This window comes from Marmota flaviventris, chromosome 5 (assembly GCF_047511675.1).
Source record: "Marmota flaviventris isolate mMarFla1 chromosome 5, mMarFla1.hap1, whole genome shotgun sequence".
Lineage (NCBI taxonomy): Eukaryota > Metazoa > Chordata > Mammalia > Rodentia > Sciuridae > Marmota > Marmota flaviventris.
The window spans coordinates 39,841,544-39,857,061 of NC_092502.1; the positions used below are offsets into that span (position 1 = coordinate 39,841,544).

The 15,518-nt window shown below is 49.2% G+C and overlaps 2 protein-coding genes across 2 annotated transcripts; both read right to left on the reverse strand.

Annotated features, from left to right (window-relative positions):
• Positions 1-777: 777 nt before the first annotated feature.
• Positions 778-1,213, reverse strand: Pfn3 (profilin 3). The gene has a single exon (XM_027940995.2). It carries the CDS (start codon positions 1,205-1,207, stop codon positions 809-811), a length of 399 nt encoding a protein of 132 aa, XP_027796796.1. The 5' UTR covers positions 1,208-1,213; the 3' UTR covers positions 778-808.
• A 936-nt stretch (positions 1,214-2,149) lies between these two features.
• Positions 2,150-9,494, reverse strand: F12 (coagulation factor XII). The gene is made up of 14 exons (XM_027941073.2): positions 9,423-9,494; positions 9,001-9,058; positions 5,844-5,943; positions 5,622-5,692; positions 5,224-5,334; positions 4,963-5,094; positions 4,753-4,857; positions 4,456-4,621; positions 4,142-4,356; positions 3,808-4,030; positions 3,446-3,582; positions 3,199-3,348; positions 2,541-2,689; positions 2,150-2,458 (listed from the first exon to the last, which is right to left on the reverse strand). Exons 1-14 carry the CDS (start codon positions 9,477-9,479, stop codon positions 2,291-2,293), a joined length of 1,842 nt encoding a protein of 613 aa, XP_027796874.2. The 5' UTR covers positions 9,480-9,494; the 3' UTR covers positions 2,150-2,290.
• Between the last annotated feature and the right edge of the window lie 6,024 nt (positions 9,495-15,518).

Genomic DNA, 15,518 nt, shown 5'->3' on the forward strand with positions numbered 1-15,518 from the left:
AAAGAGCTGGGGATGAGGCTTATTGGTTAAGTGCCCCTGGGTTCAATCCCCAGTACCAAAAGTTAATAAAAATTTTTAAAAGGACTAGGAATGTATCTCGGGGTAAGGTGCCCCTGGATTCAATTCCCAGTACAAAAAAAAAAAAAAAAAAAAAAGAAAAGAAAAAAAGCCAGTATAGCAACTATTTCCATAGCATTTAAATTGTATCATACAGTACAAGTCATCTAGAATGACTTGAAGTACACAAAATACTATGTCATTTATGTAAGGGACTTGAGCATCTGAAGATGTTATTACCTACGGAGGTTCAGGAACCAATCCCCAAGGATACTGAGGGACTACTGTACACTAACCTCAAGGCTGAAATTTTAAAACCACAGGCCCTAGCTGATGTGTGCCTGGGGAGAGGTCTCCACATAATAATGGGGACTCCTTTTACTGTTTGTCCTGCCTAGATGATTTGGTTTCTGTAGGAAAAAATGAATGTAAGGCCTGAGGCAGAGAAGCCCTCTCCTTGGACTCCTTCTCAACTGTGGGGTCCTCCCCAGGATCTTGGAAGGCGCCTAAAAGCAGCAGTCAGGTAGAGGCCTCTGCAAGGCATCCATGAATGGTAGCAGACTGGGCAGCCTCTAGATTTATAACCCCAACCCCACTAGGAATTGTTTTGCAAGGATCTTCCCATAAACCGGTTTCTGTAGTTGCAAATCCCCATGAGAACCAGAGGATGAGCCCACGACAACCATTCAGAGTTTATTCTGGTCCCGCTACCACCTGGGGCGGCCTGGCTGTTGTGCTAAGCGCCCTGCGATCACAGCCCGCGGATCAGCTCGTGCACAGTCTTGTTGAGGATGCCACCGTGCACGCCGCGTCTGCCCATCAGCACGAGGAGCGCGCGCGGCGTGTGGCCCACGCAAATGGCGCGCGTGTCCAGCCCCTTGGTGCGCGCGTCCAGCACGCCGTCTCCCTCTGCCAGCAGATAGTCGCGGATGACGCAGCAGCGGCGGCCCGCCAAACTCAGGCCCGCCTGCAGGAAGGCCTGCCGGTCGGGCCCAACAAGCACGCCCACCTCCTGCGGCGAGATGGCAGCCAGCAGGCCCCCGGGTCGCGATGCCCACACGCAGCGATTGTCTGAGTGGCCCACGATGGCTACGTCGTCGATGCGCTGGTCTCGCAGCACTGCACTGATGTAGCCCTTCCAGTCACCCATCCTGCTCAGTGCGTCCCTCCGTCTCGCGCTTGGGAGGGATGTCCTGCTGTGCCGAGGGCTAGGACGCCTGCGGCGCTATGACGAAAGCGGGGGCGGAGCCGTGGCAGGAGACAACGCCACGTGTGGCATGAGGCGACGTCACAGAGAGTCTATCTAGGCTAGAGAATGTGGGGGCGTTCGCGTATTACACGAGTTGAAGTTCTAAAGTTAGCTTATAGGATGGAATCCAGGACTCAAGAGACCCTCGAAAAACCAACTTAAATGGCCCACTTAAAAGATGGGTTTAAGAACAAAAAGAAAGATGCATGTCTGGACCGGACTTCTCAGCCTGTAAGGGAAACATTCGATCCCTAGATGGCGTTCTCAAGATTCAGAGAACACCCAAAACCCTGGAAGGCTGCGGGATTGCTGGGTCCCACCCTGGAGTTTCTAGTATAGAATGTAGCCTAAGAACGTCCTTGTCTAATAAATTCCTTGGCGAGGCTGCTGCCCTGGTGAGAGTTTGGGTGGGTATTCCAAGTTCCCAGGGCTGGGGTCCACACCAGTGTTTTAATATTAAGCATTTCTAACCATTGTTCTTAATCTCAGCTGAACGTGAAATCATCTGAGTTTTAAAAACATACCACTACTCATCCCATTCCTAGAGATACAGATTTAATTGGTCTCAGGTGGATCTTGAGCATAGTAGTTAGGCTCAAAATTCCCCAGATGATCCCGATGTGAGTAGTCAAAGCTGAGAACAGTTGTTCTGTAAGCTTAAAAGTTTCAGTACCTTATGAGGAATAGCAGTCACCTTGCATAGGGATTGGTACGCGGTAAACATGACTTGGACAAGAATCTCAAATCTCTCATGTTAAGATCTCACAGATCCTGTTCTGTGAGGGCAGGGGAGGAGCTGTGTGCAGGTTTATTCTCTTGACATTTCCAAAGGCGACCCCCAAGGGCATTTTCAAAGCATTTTATTGAGTTTCTGTGCCCCTGGCACCTGGCTGGTGGCACTGGGAGGAATGTGGCACAATCTTTAGTCAGTGTTCATTACCCAGCCACCCTCCCACTAGGAGGGAAAGACGAATCCCTGGGTAGTTAGGAAACTATGTGCTCCTGGATCCAATCCACGTAGCTGGCCACGTCGGTGTAAACGCCGGGCTTGTTGCGGTCGCCACATCCGGAGCCCCAGCTGATGACGCCTCTCAAGGTGAGCCGGTTCTCTGCAGCCTGGTCCTCACACACCAGAGGGCCCCCGGAATCACCCTGTGTCGGGAACACGCAGTTCAGTGCCTTGGCCTTGAGCTTGACTGGCTGGGGAAGGCACCAGCCAGGCCTCAGGACTCACCTGGCACGCGTCTGTGCCACCCTCGAGGAAGCCAGCGCAGAGCATTCCAGGGAGGATAGCATCCCCGTGCACTTCAGAGGCGGAGCAGTGCTCCTGAGAGATGAAAGGCACCTGCGCCTCCTGCAGGAAGGTGGAATAATCCTCCGCCCCTGAAAACCCAGAGCAGATTTTCTTAGAGCACTGGCCTGCACCAGGCTTCTGCCCCCACCGTTACCCTTCCTCCCTCACAGCAAGCCCGAGGGGGAAGGAAATGCCTCAATTTCTCAGGCAAGGAAACTGAGGCCCAGAGAGGAGCTGGGAATTGAATGGGCGGGGCCGAATCAGGAACACCACCTGTCCCTCCCATCCAGTATCTCAGAACTTGGCTATCCAAGTAGTTTGCTCGCTGCTCCAAAGCTGGGACGGTATCCTAGTAAGTCCTTGCAGCCCAGCACCACCCAGAGGGAACCAGGAGAAAGTCGATTCTCCCTGTCTCCCCAAGAGATGTGGGGACCTCAACAGTGAATCCCAAACTCTGGGAAGAGCGGACTACAGGGACAAGGACCCTGCACGCTTTCACAGCCCGTCAGGTCTGTGCTTCTTCTGCCACAGTTGAGGGCTTCTCTGGCTTATCCCGGTGTCCAAAGCTTTCACGCTCGCCCCCAGGTGTTGTACGTACCCTCGTACTGGTGGCCCCAGCCCGCCACTTGGCAAAGCATGTCCTCGGGCTCGGAGGTTTGGGCAGTGCCGCTGGGTAGGCACACTGGCTGAACGTAAGGTGAGAGACGCGCGCAGCTGCCGTCCGCGCTCTCCTGAAGGCGCAGCAGAGCTAACCCGGTCGGCAAGAACGTTAGTTAGGAGGAGGCCCTGGGACCTGAGACCTTCCCACATTTTGTCCCCAACCCCGCAGCAGCGCCCCCACGCACCCAAGTCGTGCTGATAGGTGTTGGACGAGAAAGCCTCGTGGAGGCGGTAGGAGCGCACGCCCAGCGTCTGGCATTGCTTACAGGTCTGGTTATGGAGTTCCTGGCCGAGCACTACCGTCAGGTCCTCCGGCGCCGGCCTGCGGGAGGGCAGTGGGGGAGAGGCATAGTGCTCACAGCCCGCCACAGGCGTGCTGGGGGAGCATCCTGCTCTGGAACCTTTTCCTCGATTTCAGCTCCCTTCAAGGGAGCTCCAGAGGAGCGGAGAAAATAGGGTACAGGTTCAGGCGTGGCGCAGAAGCTGGGGTCAGGATAAAGGAGCGGGCTAGGGTTCCCGGAGGGGCGCTGGGCGGGCGGGTACTCGCCGGTTCTGCAGGCAGTGAGCCGCGGTCAGCACCCAGCAGGGGGCGATGAGGCTGCCGGCGCAGAAACTGTCGCCCCAGTACAACGCTGCGATGTAGGGATGTGCCCCGGGCAGCGCCACTAGTCCGCCCACAACTCGACTCAGCGGGGACAGGCTCTTCCGGAGCCGCTGTCCGCAGCTGGGAGGGCTGGTCCTAGACAGGCGAGTTGGCTGCTTCGAGGGGGCTGTGGGAAGAGCCCAGGCTGAGGACTGGGAGACCCATGGCCGGTTGGCGGAATCTAGCTGGCCCTGTGGCCTCTTTGCTCGGACTTCTTTGCTCTTTCTAACTTAACTACCTGGGGTCAGGGAATGAGGCGGGGACTGGGTCGTGGGCTGAGGCTTTTGCAGTGCTGAAGGCTGGGGCATGGGCAGGTCCTGACGCCCAAGGGCGTCCATGAGTGGAGGTGCTGCCTGGATTGTGGTCCAGCACTGTGCCAAGTCGCAATACTCCCAGCTCAGCCGGTCACCTTTCCAGACAAAGCACCACGGGCGGGTATCATTATCCGGGTTCCTGCAATCTCAAGAGAGGGCATTGTTAGAGAGTGGGGGAGCTCCCCAGGGCCCTATGCTGGAAGGGGTTGCCCTTCCCCGCCCCATCCAGTCAGTGCACCGGCAGAAGGTGTGGTGACCCAGTCCCCGGCTTAGTGCTTGCTCCGCAGTCACGTTCCTGTAGGTGGCCTCGGAGTCCCACCGCTGACAAGTTGCACCAGAGAGAGTGGTCCTGGCCTTGCCACGGTAGCTAAGCCCACGGTCATGGTAGCAGTTTGCCTCAACATCTAGGGAGTGAAGGGGCTTCCTGAAGCTAGGGGAAGGATCTTGTCCACTTTTCCATTCTCCTCTGCCCTTCTCTGGCATGCCCTTCCCACATGGGGGCTGACTTCCTGCTTGCCTTGAGCCCTGCACTCACCCAAGTCACAGAAGGGTCCGGTATAGCCCACTGGGCAATGGCACAGGCTTTGTCCTTCGGCCTCCAGGCAGCGGCCCCCATTGAGGCATAGGTTGGTGTGGCAGGCTGGGGGAAGGAGCAAACTGAGCCTCCCCTAGGCACACCACCCAGCCTCCCACCAGTCTTTTGATCAGCCCTCCTCCACAGTCAGCTCCCAATCAATCCTCTTACCATGGCTGGCCAGTGGCTTGCAGTGAGCATCAGGACCTTTGCAGTGGCATTTGGCCACACCTGCTGGCCCAGGTCTAAGCCATATCTCATTCTCATGGAAGAACCGGAGAAGCTGAGGCTCAAAGCACTTCTCTGGGGACAAAAGGGCTAGGTCTCCAGAGAGGCTGGGATCATGACAAGTCTCCAGGAGACCTCTTCAGCAGGCCTGGGGCTGCCTCTGTTCCTCAGTGTCCCCTCCCCTGGCAGACAGCACCTCCTTACCTTTCTGGCAGTGCTTCCCAGTGAGGTGTTCCGGACAGAGGCAGTGTGGTCCATTTGGCATATTCACACATGTCCCTCCTTTGTGGCAGGGGCTGTGTTTGCTGCAGTGGTCTGAGAGATGGAATGGGGAGCCCAACTCACACAGGTGGGGGCCAAGTCCCTACCTGAACCTATTTGTCATAGGTCATTGAGACTCCAATTTTCCAAGCCTTAGTTTATTCATTTGCAAAATGAGGCTATTCCTTCCCAGAACTCTCCCTCTGAGCTTCTGAGGGGTATTGTTGAGGGAGAAGAGGGACTAGGCCCAGAATCCCAGGCATGTGGGATCTGATGATAGCCAGGAGAGGAATTAGGGGGATGTAGAGGGTCCTGGGCCACCCAGAGTTTGTGTGCAGTACCTTTCACTTTCTTGGGCTCCAGGCAGTGTGCCCATTGCTGGTCCTGATCAAAGTTTGGGGTGGTAGCACACCTGCAGAAACACAGGCTCTCCTGCTTTGCCCTGGAGGCTAGCCCCACCCCACCCCTAGCTTCCTCTCTCCAAGCAGGGTTTCTTGGACAGAACAAGGGGCAAATTCCATGGATCCCAGACCCCTGCTCCAACCCCCGTTGGGGAACCTTACCAGGGTCTGGGGCCTGGCCAGCCTTTGTGGATACATTTGTGGTACAACTGCCGATGGTACTGGAAGGGGAAGTGGCAGGGCTCCCCAGTGACAGTAAGAACTGTAGGAATAACACACTTCCTGAGAACTTCCCCTGTGCCCAGTTGCCCAGACTCCACCTCACGGGGTCCAACTGGAAAATATCATTGTGTGCTCAGGACAGCATTCTGCTTAAGAAGCTGGATTCTAGAGTTAGATAGCTGGAACAGATTCCTAACTTCACCACCTACTAGCTGTGGGAACTTGAGCAATCCTAGAAGAGTGCCTGCCACAAAATTAGCACTTAATAAATATTTGTTGAGCATCAAAGCCACTTAACCATTTTGAGCTTTTGGTTTTCCCATCTGTAAAATGGCAAAGATAATAGTATATAGTTGATCCTCCTTATTCACTGATTCCATATTTGCAAATCTGCCTACTTGCCAAAATTTATTTGTAACCCTCAAATCAATACTTGCGATTCAGGCTGGGAGTGTAGCTCAGTGGTGAAGCATTTGCTCAGGGTCCTTGGTTCAATCTCCAACAACACATACACACACACACACACACACACACACACAAGATGGTTGATTGTGGGCATGCCCAGAGCAGAGACAAATTTGCGCATTCCCAGCTGAGGTCCAATGAGGCGATATTCAGCTCTCTTTCAGCTCTTATACTATTAACAAGTGTCCTTTTCATCGTATGTTTAGTACAGTGTTTTCTACATTGTGCTTTTTTGTGGTGATTTTATCACTGGAAATACCCCCCCACACACACACACAAACCTATGCTGAAGTGCTGTCTATTGTTTCAAAGTGCGAGAAGGCTTCAGTGTATGTTAGGGAGTAAATGTGTGTCAGAGAAAGATTTGTTTGGGCATGAGTGATAGTGCTGTTGGCTGTGAGGTCACTGCTAGTGAGCCAACAACATATACTTTGAATAAGATGTCTTTTGTTGCTAGGCGAGGTGGTGCATGCCTGTAATCCCAGCCTGGGCAACTTAGCAAGACTCCAGAAGATGAAGCAGGAGGATCACAGGTTCAAAGCCAGCCTCAGCAACTTAGCAAGAGCCTAAGTAACTCTGTGAGACCCTGCCTCTAAATAAAAATATAAAATAGGGCTGGGGATGTGGCTCAGTAGTCGAGTGCCCTTGAGTTCAATCCCTGGAACCAAAAATAAAAATAAAAGAAGATGTCTTTTATTGAGGTTAATGAGAATGTTGTAACCAGAGGCTACAGGAATCTAACTAACAGTATTTTTGACTTTGTGCCTGGCCCATAGTATGTTCTCAGTAAACATTTTCTGCCATTTGGTTGTCAAAGAGTGTTGCTGAATGCCAAACCAGGGCCTGGATGATAAAGGGAGGGAGAGGGATCTGAGCTGCATCTTTAAGATGTAAATGGGATGGACAGAGAGGAGGCAGACCCTAGGTAGGTAATTAGACCAAGACTGGGCACTAAGGTTGGTTCTGGCAAGAGGAGAGAGAGCAGGCTGTGGGATGGGGAGAGGAGGCTGCTGAAGTCCAGGGTTGCATTGTGCTAGGCTTCGCCATCATGCTCCAGGGCTTGGGCTTGACCCCACCTGGCCAGGCTCACCAGAGTAGGATCCAACTAGTTCACAGACCCCAGAACGTTGTCTGCTCTAGGGAAATATTTAGTGCCTGGTCAAGCTCAGTGGCACATGCCTGTAATCACAGCTGTTATGGATGCTGAGGCAAGATCACAAGTTCAAGGCCAGCCTGGGCAACTTAGCAAGACCCTATCCCAAAATAAAAAACAAAAAGGGCAGAGGATGTAGCTCAGTGACGAGTGCCTCTGAATTCAGTCCCTGGTAGGAATCTAATCTCTCTCTTTTTTCACATGCAAATGCGCGTGCACACACACACACACACACACACACACGCACAATTAGTGCCTGGAAGAATGAAGGTAATGGGAAATTGGCAGGATTGGAAGAAGGGGAGATGGCTGGCACCCCTCTTCTAAGTGTGAGCTTGACAATAAGAGCTAATTTTTTTTCCAATGCTGGGCTAGAAGATGAAGACTTGCAAGACTCCAGAAGATGAAGCAGGAGGATCACAGGTTCAAAGCCAGCCTCAGCAACTTAGCAAAAGCCTAAGTGACTCTGTGAGAGTTATGCTAGGCAAGCACTCGACCACAGCGCTACATTCCCAGTCAAAGAGCTAAGTCTAAAAATAAATAAATAAATAAATAAATAATAATTATATTTTAAAAAATACTTTTATTGGAGAATTACTAAGAGCTAAAATTTTTTAAGTATTTGCCATGCATCAGGCTCTGGGTTGAGTACCTTACAGGGGTCAACAACTCATTTCTCATTTTCAAAAACCCTGAGAGACTGGGCACGGTGGCGCATGCCTGTAATCCCAGAGGCTTGGGAGGCTGAGACAGGAGGATCGCAAGTTCAAAGCCAGCCTTAGCAACAGCAAGGTGCTAAGCAACTCAGTGAGACCCTGCCTCTAAATAAAATACAAAATAGAACTGGGGATGTGGCTTAGGGGTTGAGTGCCCCTGAGTTCAATCCCCAGTACCAAAACAAAAACAAACAAACCCTGAGAGTTTCACTATTAATAGACCTATTTTATACATGGGGAAACTGAAGCACAGAGAGGTCAAGTCACTCACCCAGAGTTGCACAGCTCACAAATGATAAACCTGGGATTCAGAGATTGGTATCCAGAACCCTGCTCTGGATCCCTCTTTGCCTATTAAGGTCCCTGGCCTCTGTGTGATAGACAGATGCCAAAGACATGTGTTGAAAGAAGGAAAAGAAAGAGGGAAGATAGGGAAAATGAGGGAGACTGGCAGGAGCCCAGGAGTAATGGCATAACAGCAGACACCTGAAGCCCCTGCTGGGATCCAAGCTCAAGATGGGACACTCAGATACAGCCTGTTCTCAGGGAACACATAGCTCACTATCATTCTGGGTCCCTGGCACCCATGGACCCAAGACCTGGCATACAGTAGGCACTCAGGTCCAAATGTGAGCCACAACTACCCAAGGCTCAGGATCCCTCCCCTTGCTCCAAGGACCTGACACTGCCCCTAGATTGTGCATGCCCCCACCATGCTCACCCCAACCAAGTGTGTGTTCTGAGGGGCAGCCAGGCCACTTACCTACTGTGGGCTCATCGGTTCCTTGCTTATGCACCCTGTGAGCTTTCCAAGGTGGGATCTACAGGGGAGAAAAGGACTCTAGGAATTTGCCTAGAAATTCATAGCCTGCCCCTGAGCCTATGCCAGCCCCCCGCCTGCTCTCACAGCCTGGAAAACAGAGATTTCACCACAAGATTTGGACCCTCCTTCCTCCTCCCATTGTCTCCTCAAAGACCTCTCCCCTACAGAAATGGAGGCCGTGCTCACATATCTACTCACTCTGGTTATCTATCTCCTCTGCCTGGGCCTTCTGAGCTGGACTCACCTTCCCACATAGGCCTCCCTGTCTCCTGGACCAAAAGGTCATGGGTAGAGGCCAAGGCTGTGATAGGGACCACCCCCCAGGGCCATCATTACCCAATCCTGGTTCCCACACCCCTTACCAAAAGCACTGGCTCCAGGCTCACCAGCAGGGACCCCAGGAGCAGCAGAGCCCTCATGGCGTCTGTCCCTTGATCCAGCTGACTACCCAGGAGTCCAGATCAATGGGGTTGGGCAAAGGTCTCTGAGGCCTGGGAAGTAGGGACTGGGTGAGCTGCCCTCCTGGGCCTGGTGGGGCACCTAGTGTTTGTGTAAAGTCATGCAGAGCATCTTCCTTGGTAGGCTCCTGAGGGAGGGGTTTGGGAGTTGGTGGATGAAGGTAGAATAGTAAAGGGCAGGGCTCCCTGGTGTCTCTCTCTCTCTCTCTCTCTCTCTCTCTCTTTCTCTCTCTCTCTCTCTCTCGGACAGTGGGACTGGAAGTAGGAATAGAGATATACTTGTATTTCAGGTCCTACTGAGGATGAGGGGGTTAAGGTGGTCAAAAAGAAGTCCCCAACTTCAGGAATGTTAAGAATCCATCATGAAGTATATTAGTTTTCTATTGCTGCATAACAAATGATCACAAACTTAGAAGTCCTGCATAAGACCCATTTATTGCTTCACAAATCTGTAGGTAATAATTAGGTACTGTGTGATTAGGTGTTATGCTCAGAGTAACACAAGGCTGAGATTAAGGCTGAATTCTCTGGAGGCTGCAGGGGAAGATTCAGTTCCAGGCTCATTCAGGTTGTTGTCAGAATTCAATTCCTTGTGGTTGTGGGACTGAGGGCCCTGCTTCCTTGTAAGCTGTCAACTAGGGGCCACTTGGGCTCTTAGAAGCCACCTGCATTTCTGATCATGTTGTTCTCAAAACTCTCTTAGTTTGAATCTTTCACATTTTAAATCTCCTTTGCCAGGAAGAAAAACCTTGTCCCTTCTAAGGGCTTGCCTGATTTGGCCAGGCCCACCAAGGATAATCTTCCCATTTTAAGGTCAACTGATTTGGGATCTTAATTACATATGCAAAATTCTTTTACAGAGAGATGGATATGTGACTTAGTGGTAGAGCACTTGCCTAGCATGTGTGAGACCCTACCTAGGTTCAATCCCCAGTACCACAAAAATTATTTTATAGAAGAACCTAGATCATTGTTTAATTGGAAGAATAACTGGAAGAAAGGGCACATACAACTGTGCACAGTGGTGCATGCCTGTAATCCCAGATACTGCAGATGCTGAGACTGGAGAATCACAAGTTCAAGGCCGGCCAGGGCAACTTAGCAAGACCCTTTCTCAAAATGTAAGAAGTTATGGGGTAGAGCACCTGCCTAGCATGTAAGGCCCTGGGTTTAATCCCCAGTCTGGGAAAAAAAAAAAAGTACACATACAATGGAGTTTGAGATCTTGGGCTCATCTTAGAATTAATTCCACAATCCCATGGAAAAACTGCTAAACTAGGGGACACTAAATTGTGCAATCAGAACACAGAGGGAGATGGGGTATATTTGTGCTGTTTTTCCTGCCCAGAATTCTTGTGGTTAGTAATGTCACTTTAATTTTTCTTTAAGGAACAATCCCTTCCTCACTTCTTCCATGTCATTCTAGTACTGCCAACTTTACCCTTAGTTCTAGGACTGGGAGGTGTGATCTGAGTCTGCCCAACCAGAGTATGATATCTTTAGAATGCAGCAATTGATTCAGAGGTAAGCATATGTACAAGTTAGGCCAATCAGGGTCCGCTTTGAAACTTTTACCAGAACCTTGGGGAAAGAGATACTTTCTTTCCACTGGGGTTGTTAAACAGGTTAGAATGTGGGCCTGGTGACATTGATGGCCATCTTTGTCATACTTAAGGATGGCCTGTCTGAGACATAGGAAAAGCAAAGCAAATGGAGAAGGAAGGACAGAGGAATGCCATTAACAGGCAGCCTGCAAGATAGTCCTCACCTCCTGGGATTCATGCCCTTCTATAGTCTCTTTCCACATTGAATCAGAGGCATATTGTGTGTCCAGTGGAATTGACTTCTAAGCCCAGGTCATAAAAGTTATTTCAGTTTTTTCCTTGGTCTTTGGACCACTCACTCTGGGCTCTGCCATGTTGTGAGGACACTCAAGCAGCCCTGCAGAGTCACCCATGCATGTAGGGAGAAAGTAAAGTCTTCTGCCAGCTACTAGCACCAATTTGACAGTCATGTGAACAAAGCACCTCAAAAATAGGTACAGCTCTGATTGATTTCTAGCCTGCAATCTCATGAGAGAGCTGGTATTAGCCAGCTTTACGTTACCGTAATTAAATACCTAAGATAGTTTAAGTTATAAAGTAAAGGGTTCATAGTATCGGAGGCTGAAAGTCCAAACCGCATGGCACAGCTTATCGTGAGGGCTGCCCCTCAGCTGCATCACCTTACAGTGAATTGCAATGTCAGGAGTGTGTATGGGACCAAGTGATTACATCTTGAAACAGGAGGCCAGAGAGATGGGAGAGGGGCCAGGTTTGCCACTAATGACCCTCTTGTGGGAACCAACCAGGATCCCACATGAAATACCTTAATCCCTCCAAACAGCAATGCCTTCAATGAAGGACATCCAACTAGGTCCCACCTCCCAAAGGGCCACACCATATCCCAATACTGTGGCCACCCAGGGAACCAAGCCTCCAACACATGGACCCCTGGGAGACACTCGATCATATATACTCATAGCAGATCTCAAGATAAAACCACACAGCTAAGCTGCTCCTGAAAGCCTGACCATCAGAAACTGAGAAACAATCATTGATAGTTGAAGTTTTAAACTATAAGTTCCAGGGTGATTTGTTATATACAAAATTTGATAACTAATACTGATGGGATTGATTCCTGATGACTTTGAGAGCCTGGATCCTACAACTAAAAGCATCATTAAGACTTCTTGGGCTGGGGTTGTGGCTCAGTGGTAGAGTACTTGCTTAGCATGTGTGAAGCACTGGGTTCGAGCCTCAGCACCACATAAAGATAAATATATAAAGGCATTATCCATCCACAACTAAAAAATGAAAAAATAAACCTATTTAAAAAAAAAAAAAAAAAAAAGACTTCTTGGTTATAGGGGTTGGGGCCGTTGCTCAGGGGTAGAGTACTTGCCTAGCATGTGCAAGGCAATCTGAAACACTGCAAAAAGAAGAAAAAAAAAAAAGGACTTCTCAGTTATAGGATCAAATAAAGCCAATTTCAATAGACTTCTGACCCTCAAAGGAGTCTTCACTAACACAAGGTAATTTATGGGAAGTGAAGATTGAATGTAGTCACTTACTAATTTTGCAAGAAGAAAGGCAGGCCATGGGAAATTTCTTGGAACAGAAAAGAGGAGGGTAGGAGAAACCTTTGATTTCAAAGGAAACATATTGAGGTGACAGCTGTTAAGTCCACATGATGAAAGCAGAACTATGAGATGTACAGGTGAGTTCATCAAAGTGAAAGTGCCTCTGACAGTTCTTGATAACACCTGAGTAGAGACCTTGCCCCTGGGCCTGACCCACATTGGCTCCTTCCTCCTAGGGAGAAGCCAGCTCTCCCTTGAAATGGAAGGGAACTTTTGAACCGGTCTGCACAATGAGAAGGAATTTGCAGATAGGAAAGGGAGGGACATGCTTCCAGGTAGAGTGAGTGATACAACTGCAAAGAAGCCTGAATATAGCAGGTCAAATGAAGAATGTAGTGAGCTCAGGGAGCCTAGTAGGGAGTGTGAGATGAGGCTTGAGGTCCACTAGGACCGAAGGTAGACAATCATGGGGATTTGATCACCACTATTCCTTCTTCCTCTAGTCTCCCAGTTTCTTCCTTGCTTCCTACCTTTATTTATTTATTTTCATGTGGTGCTGAGGATCAGTCCTAGTGCCTCACACATGCTAGGCAAGCACTCTATTATTGAGCCACAACCACAGCCCTAGACTTACAGTTTCTAATGTGATCACTCTTCTCCAATTGTGTGGTGAAAGGGTAACTTCTAGTGATCATCTCCCACTATGGAAGCCTAATGGACCAGAAAAACTTCTCTCCCCCATACCAAATCCAGAGGAACTTAAACTCAGCCAATGGGTGCTCTCACTCTAGATTCTGGATCCAAGACAGTAAGAATTGGAGGACTGGCAGTGAGCAACCCGTGCCCTGATCATATTGTCCCTGCTACCTGGCATTAGTCAGGACGCTTTCCAAAGTAGCTGGGATCTCAGGTATGTGCCACTACACCTTGCTGTTTTATTTTTAAGTGTAATGGGTAGTGTCTTAGCTTTCTATTGCTGTCTAACAAATTATCCCTAAATTTGGCAGCTTAAAATGACAAAAATGTATGTGTGAGTTTCTATGGGTCAGGAGCCAGGTACTGTTTAGCTTCCAAGTTCACTCACAAGCTTACATACTAGGGATGTTCAAATTAATTTCACACAAGAGTTCTAAAGCAAGCTGGGTGTCCTGGCTACTTAAGGGGCTAGGGTTGCAATTTGAGGCCAGCCTGGGCAACTTAGAAAGACACTGTCTCAAAATAAAATTAAAAAGGGGATTTGGGGATGTATTTCAGTGGTAGAATATATGCCTAACATGTGTGAGGCCCTAGGTTTGATCCCCAGCAACACACACAAAAGCAACAACCCTAAAACCAAAACAAATGAACAAACCAGAAAACCTTAAGAGCAGAGCCAAAATATGGGAAAGACAGAATTAATTGACACCATTTGATACCCAGGATCCAGAGACACTTGAAGTTAGAACCACGTCTGTACTTTTCACTTATTTGAATCGATGATTTCCCTTTTTGCCTAGGCCAATTTTAGTTACAACCTAAAGTCCTAACTGATGCAAGAGTTCAAACATTGTTACCAGGAAGTTCCTGAAACAAAACAAACCAAAACAAAAACCCCTCATCATGATGGGTTGTGTAAGTCAGTAGCTTAAAGGGTAAGAAAATAGTGACCTTAGGAGCAGGGTAGGGACAAATTGGATTCGAGTCAGGAAACCTTCCAATCCTATCTTGGCCAATGCCCCCCCCCCCATTGTGATGATGGATAAGGAACTCAAACTTTCTGAACCCTAATGTTTGGCTCAGATTCAGTTGTGCCCTTGTAAGTCACTGGGAGATATTTGGTTTTGTTTAATTTTATTTTTTGAGATAGGGTCTTGCCCAGCCTGGCTTCAAACTTGAGATTTTCCTGCCTCAGCTTCCCAAGTAGTTGGGATTACAGGTTTGTGCCACTGCACCTTGCTGTTTTATGTTTAAGTGTAATGGGTAGTGTCTTAGCTTTCTATTGCTATCTAACAAATTATCCCTAAATTTAGCAGCTTAAAATGACAAAAATGTATGTGTGAGTTTCTATGGGTCAGGAGCCTGGTACTGTTCAGCTTCCAAGTTCACTCACGAAGCTGTTGGCAGGCTTTAGGTCCTTTTTGACTGTTGGCCAGAGACATCAGTTTCCTGCCTTATAGGCCTCTCCATGTAGTATAAACATAGAAGCTGGTTTCCCTCACATGAGCCAGCAAGAGAAAACACAGAAAATGAAAAGGGTAGCCACAGTCTTTTAGTAACCTAATCTTGGAGATAAGCCATCACTTTCTCTGCATTCCTTTTTTTTTTTTTTTTGTACTAAAGATTGAGCCCAGGGTGCTTAACTCTGAGCTACATCCCAGTCCATTCATCTATCTATCTATCTATCGATCGATTGATCGATCGATCAATTTAGTATCAGGGATTAAACCCAGGGGTTCTTAACCACTGAGCCACACCCCCAGTTCTTTTTTTTTTTTTTATGTTGAGACAGGGTCTCACTAAGTTGCTGAGGCTGACTTCAAAATTGTGATCCTCCTGCCTCATCCTCCTGAATTGCTGAGATTACAAGTGTGTGCCACTGAGCACAGGCCTCTGCATTCTTTTCATTTGAAGTGAGTCTGCTATCTCAGCCCATGGTCAAGAGAAGGGAATAACATCAAAGTGTGAATACCAGGAAACAGAGGTGGTTAGGACCCTGGACACCACAGGAAGCCACTGGAGGGTTCTCAGTAAGAGAGGGACAGGATCAGGTTGGTTGTTTTAAAAATAGGCAATTCAGCCAGGCACAATGGCATTGTACCTATAGTCTCAGCTACTCAGAGACTGAAGCAGGAGGATTGCTTGGGCCTAGGAGTTTGACGCCAGCCTGAGCAACAAAGTAA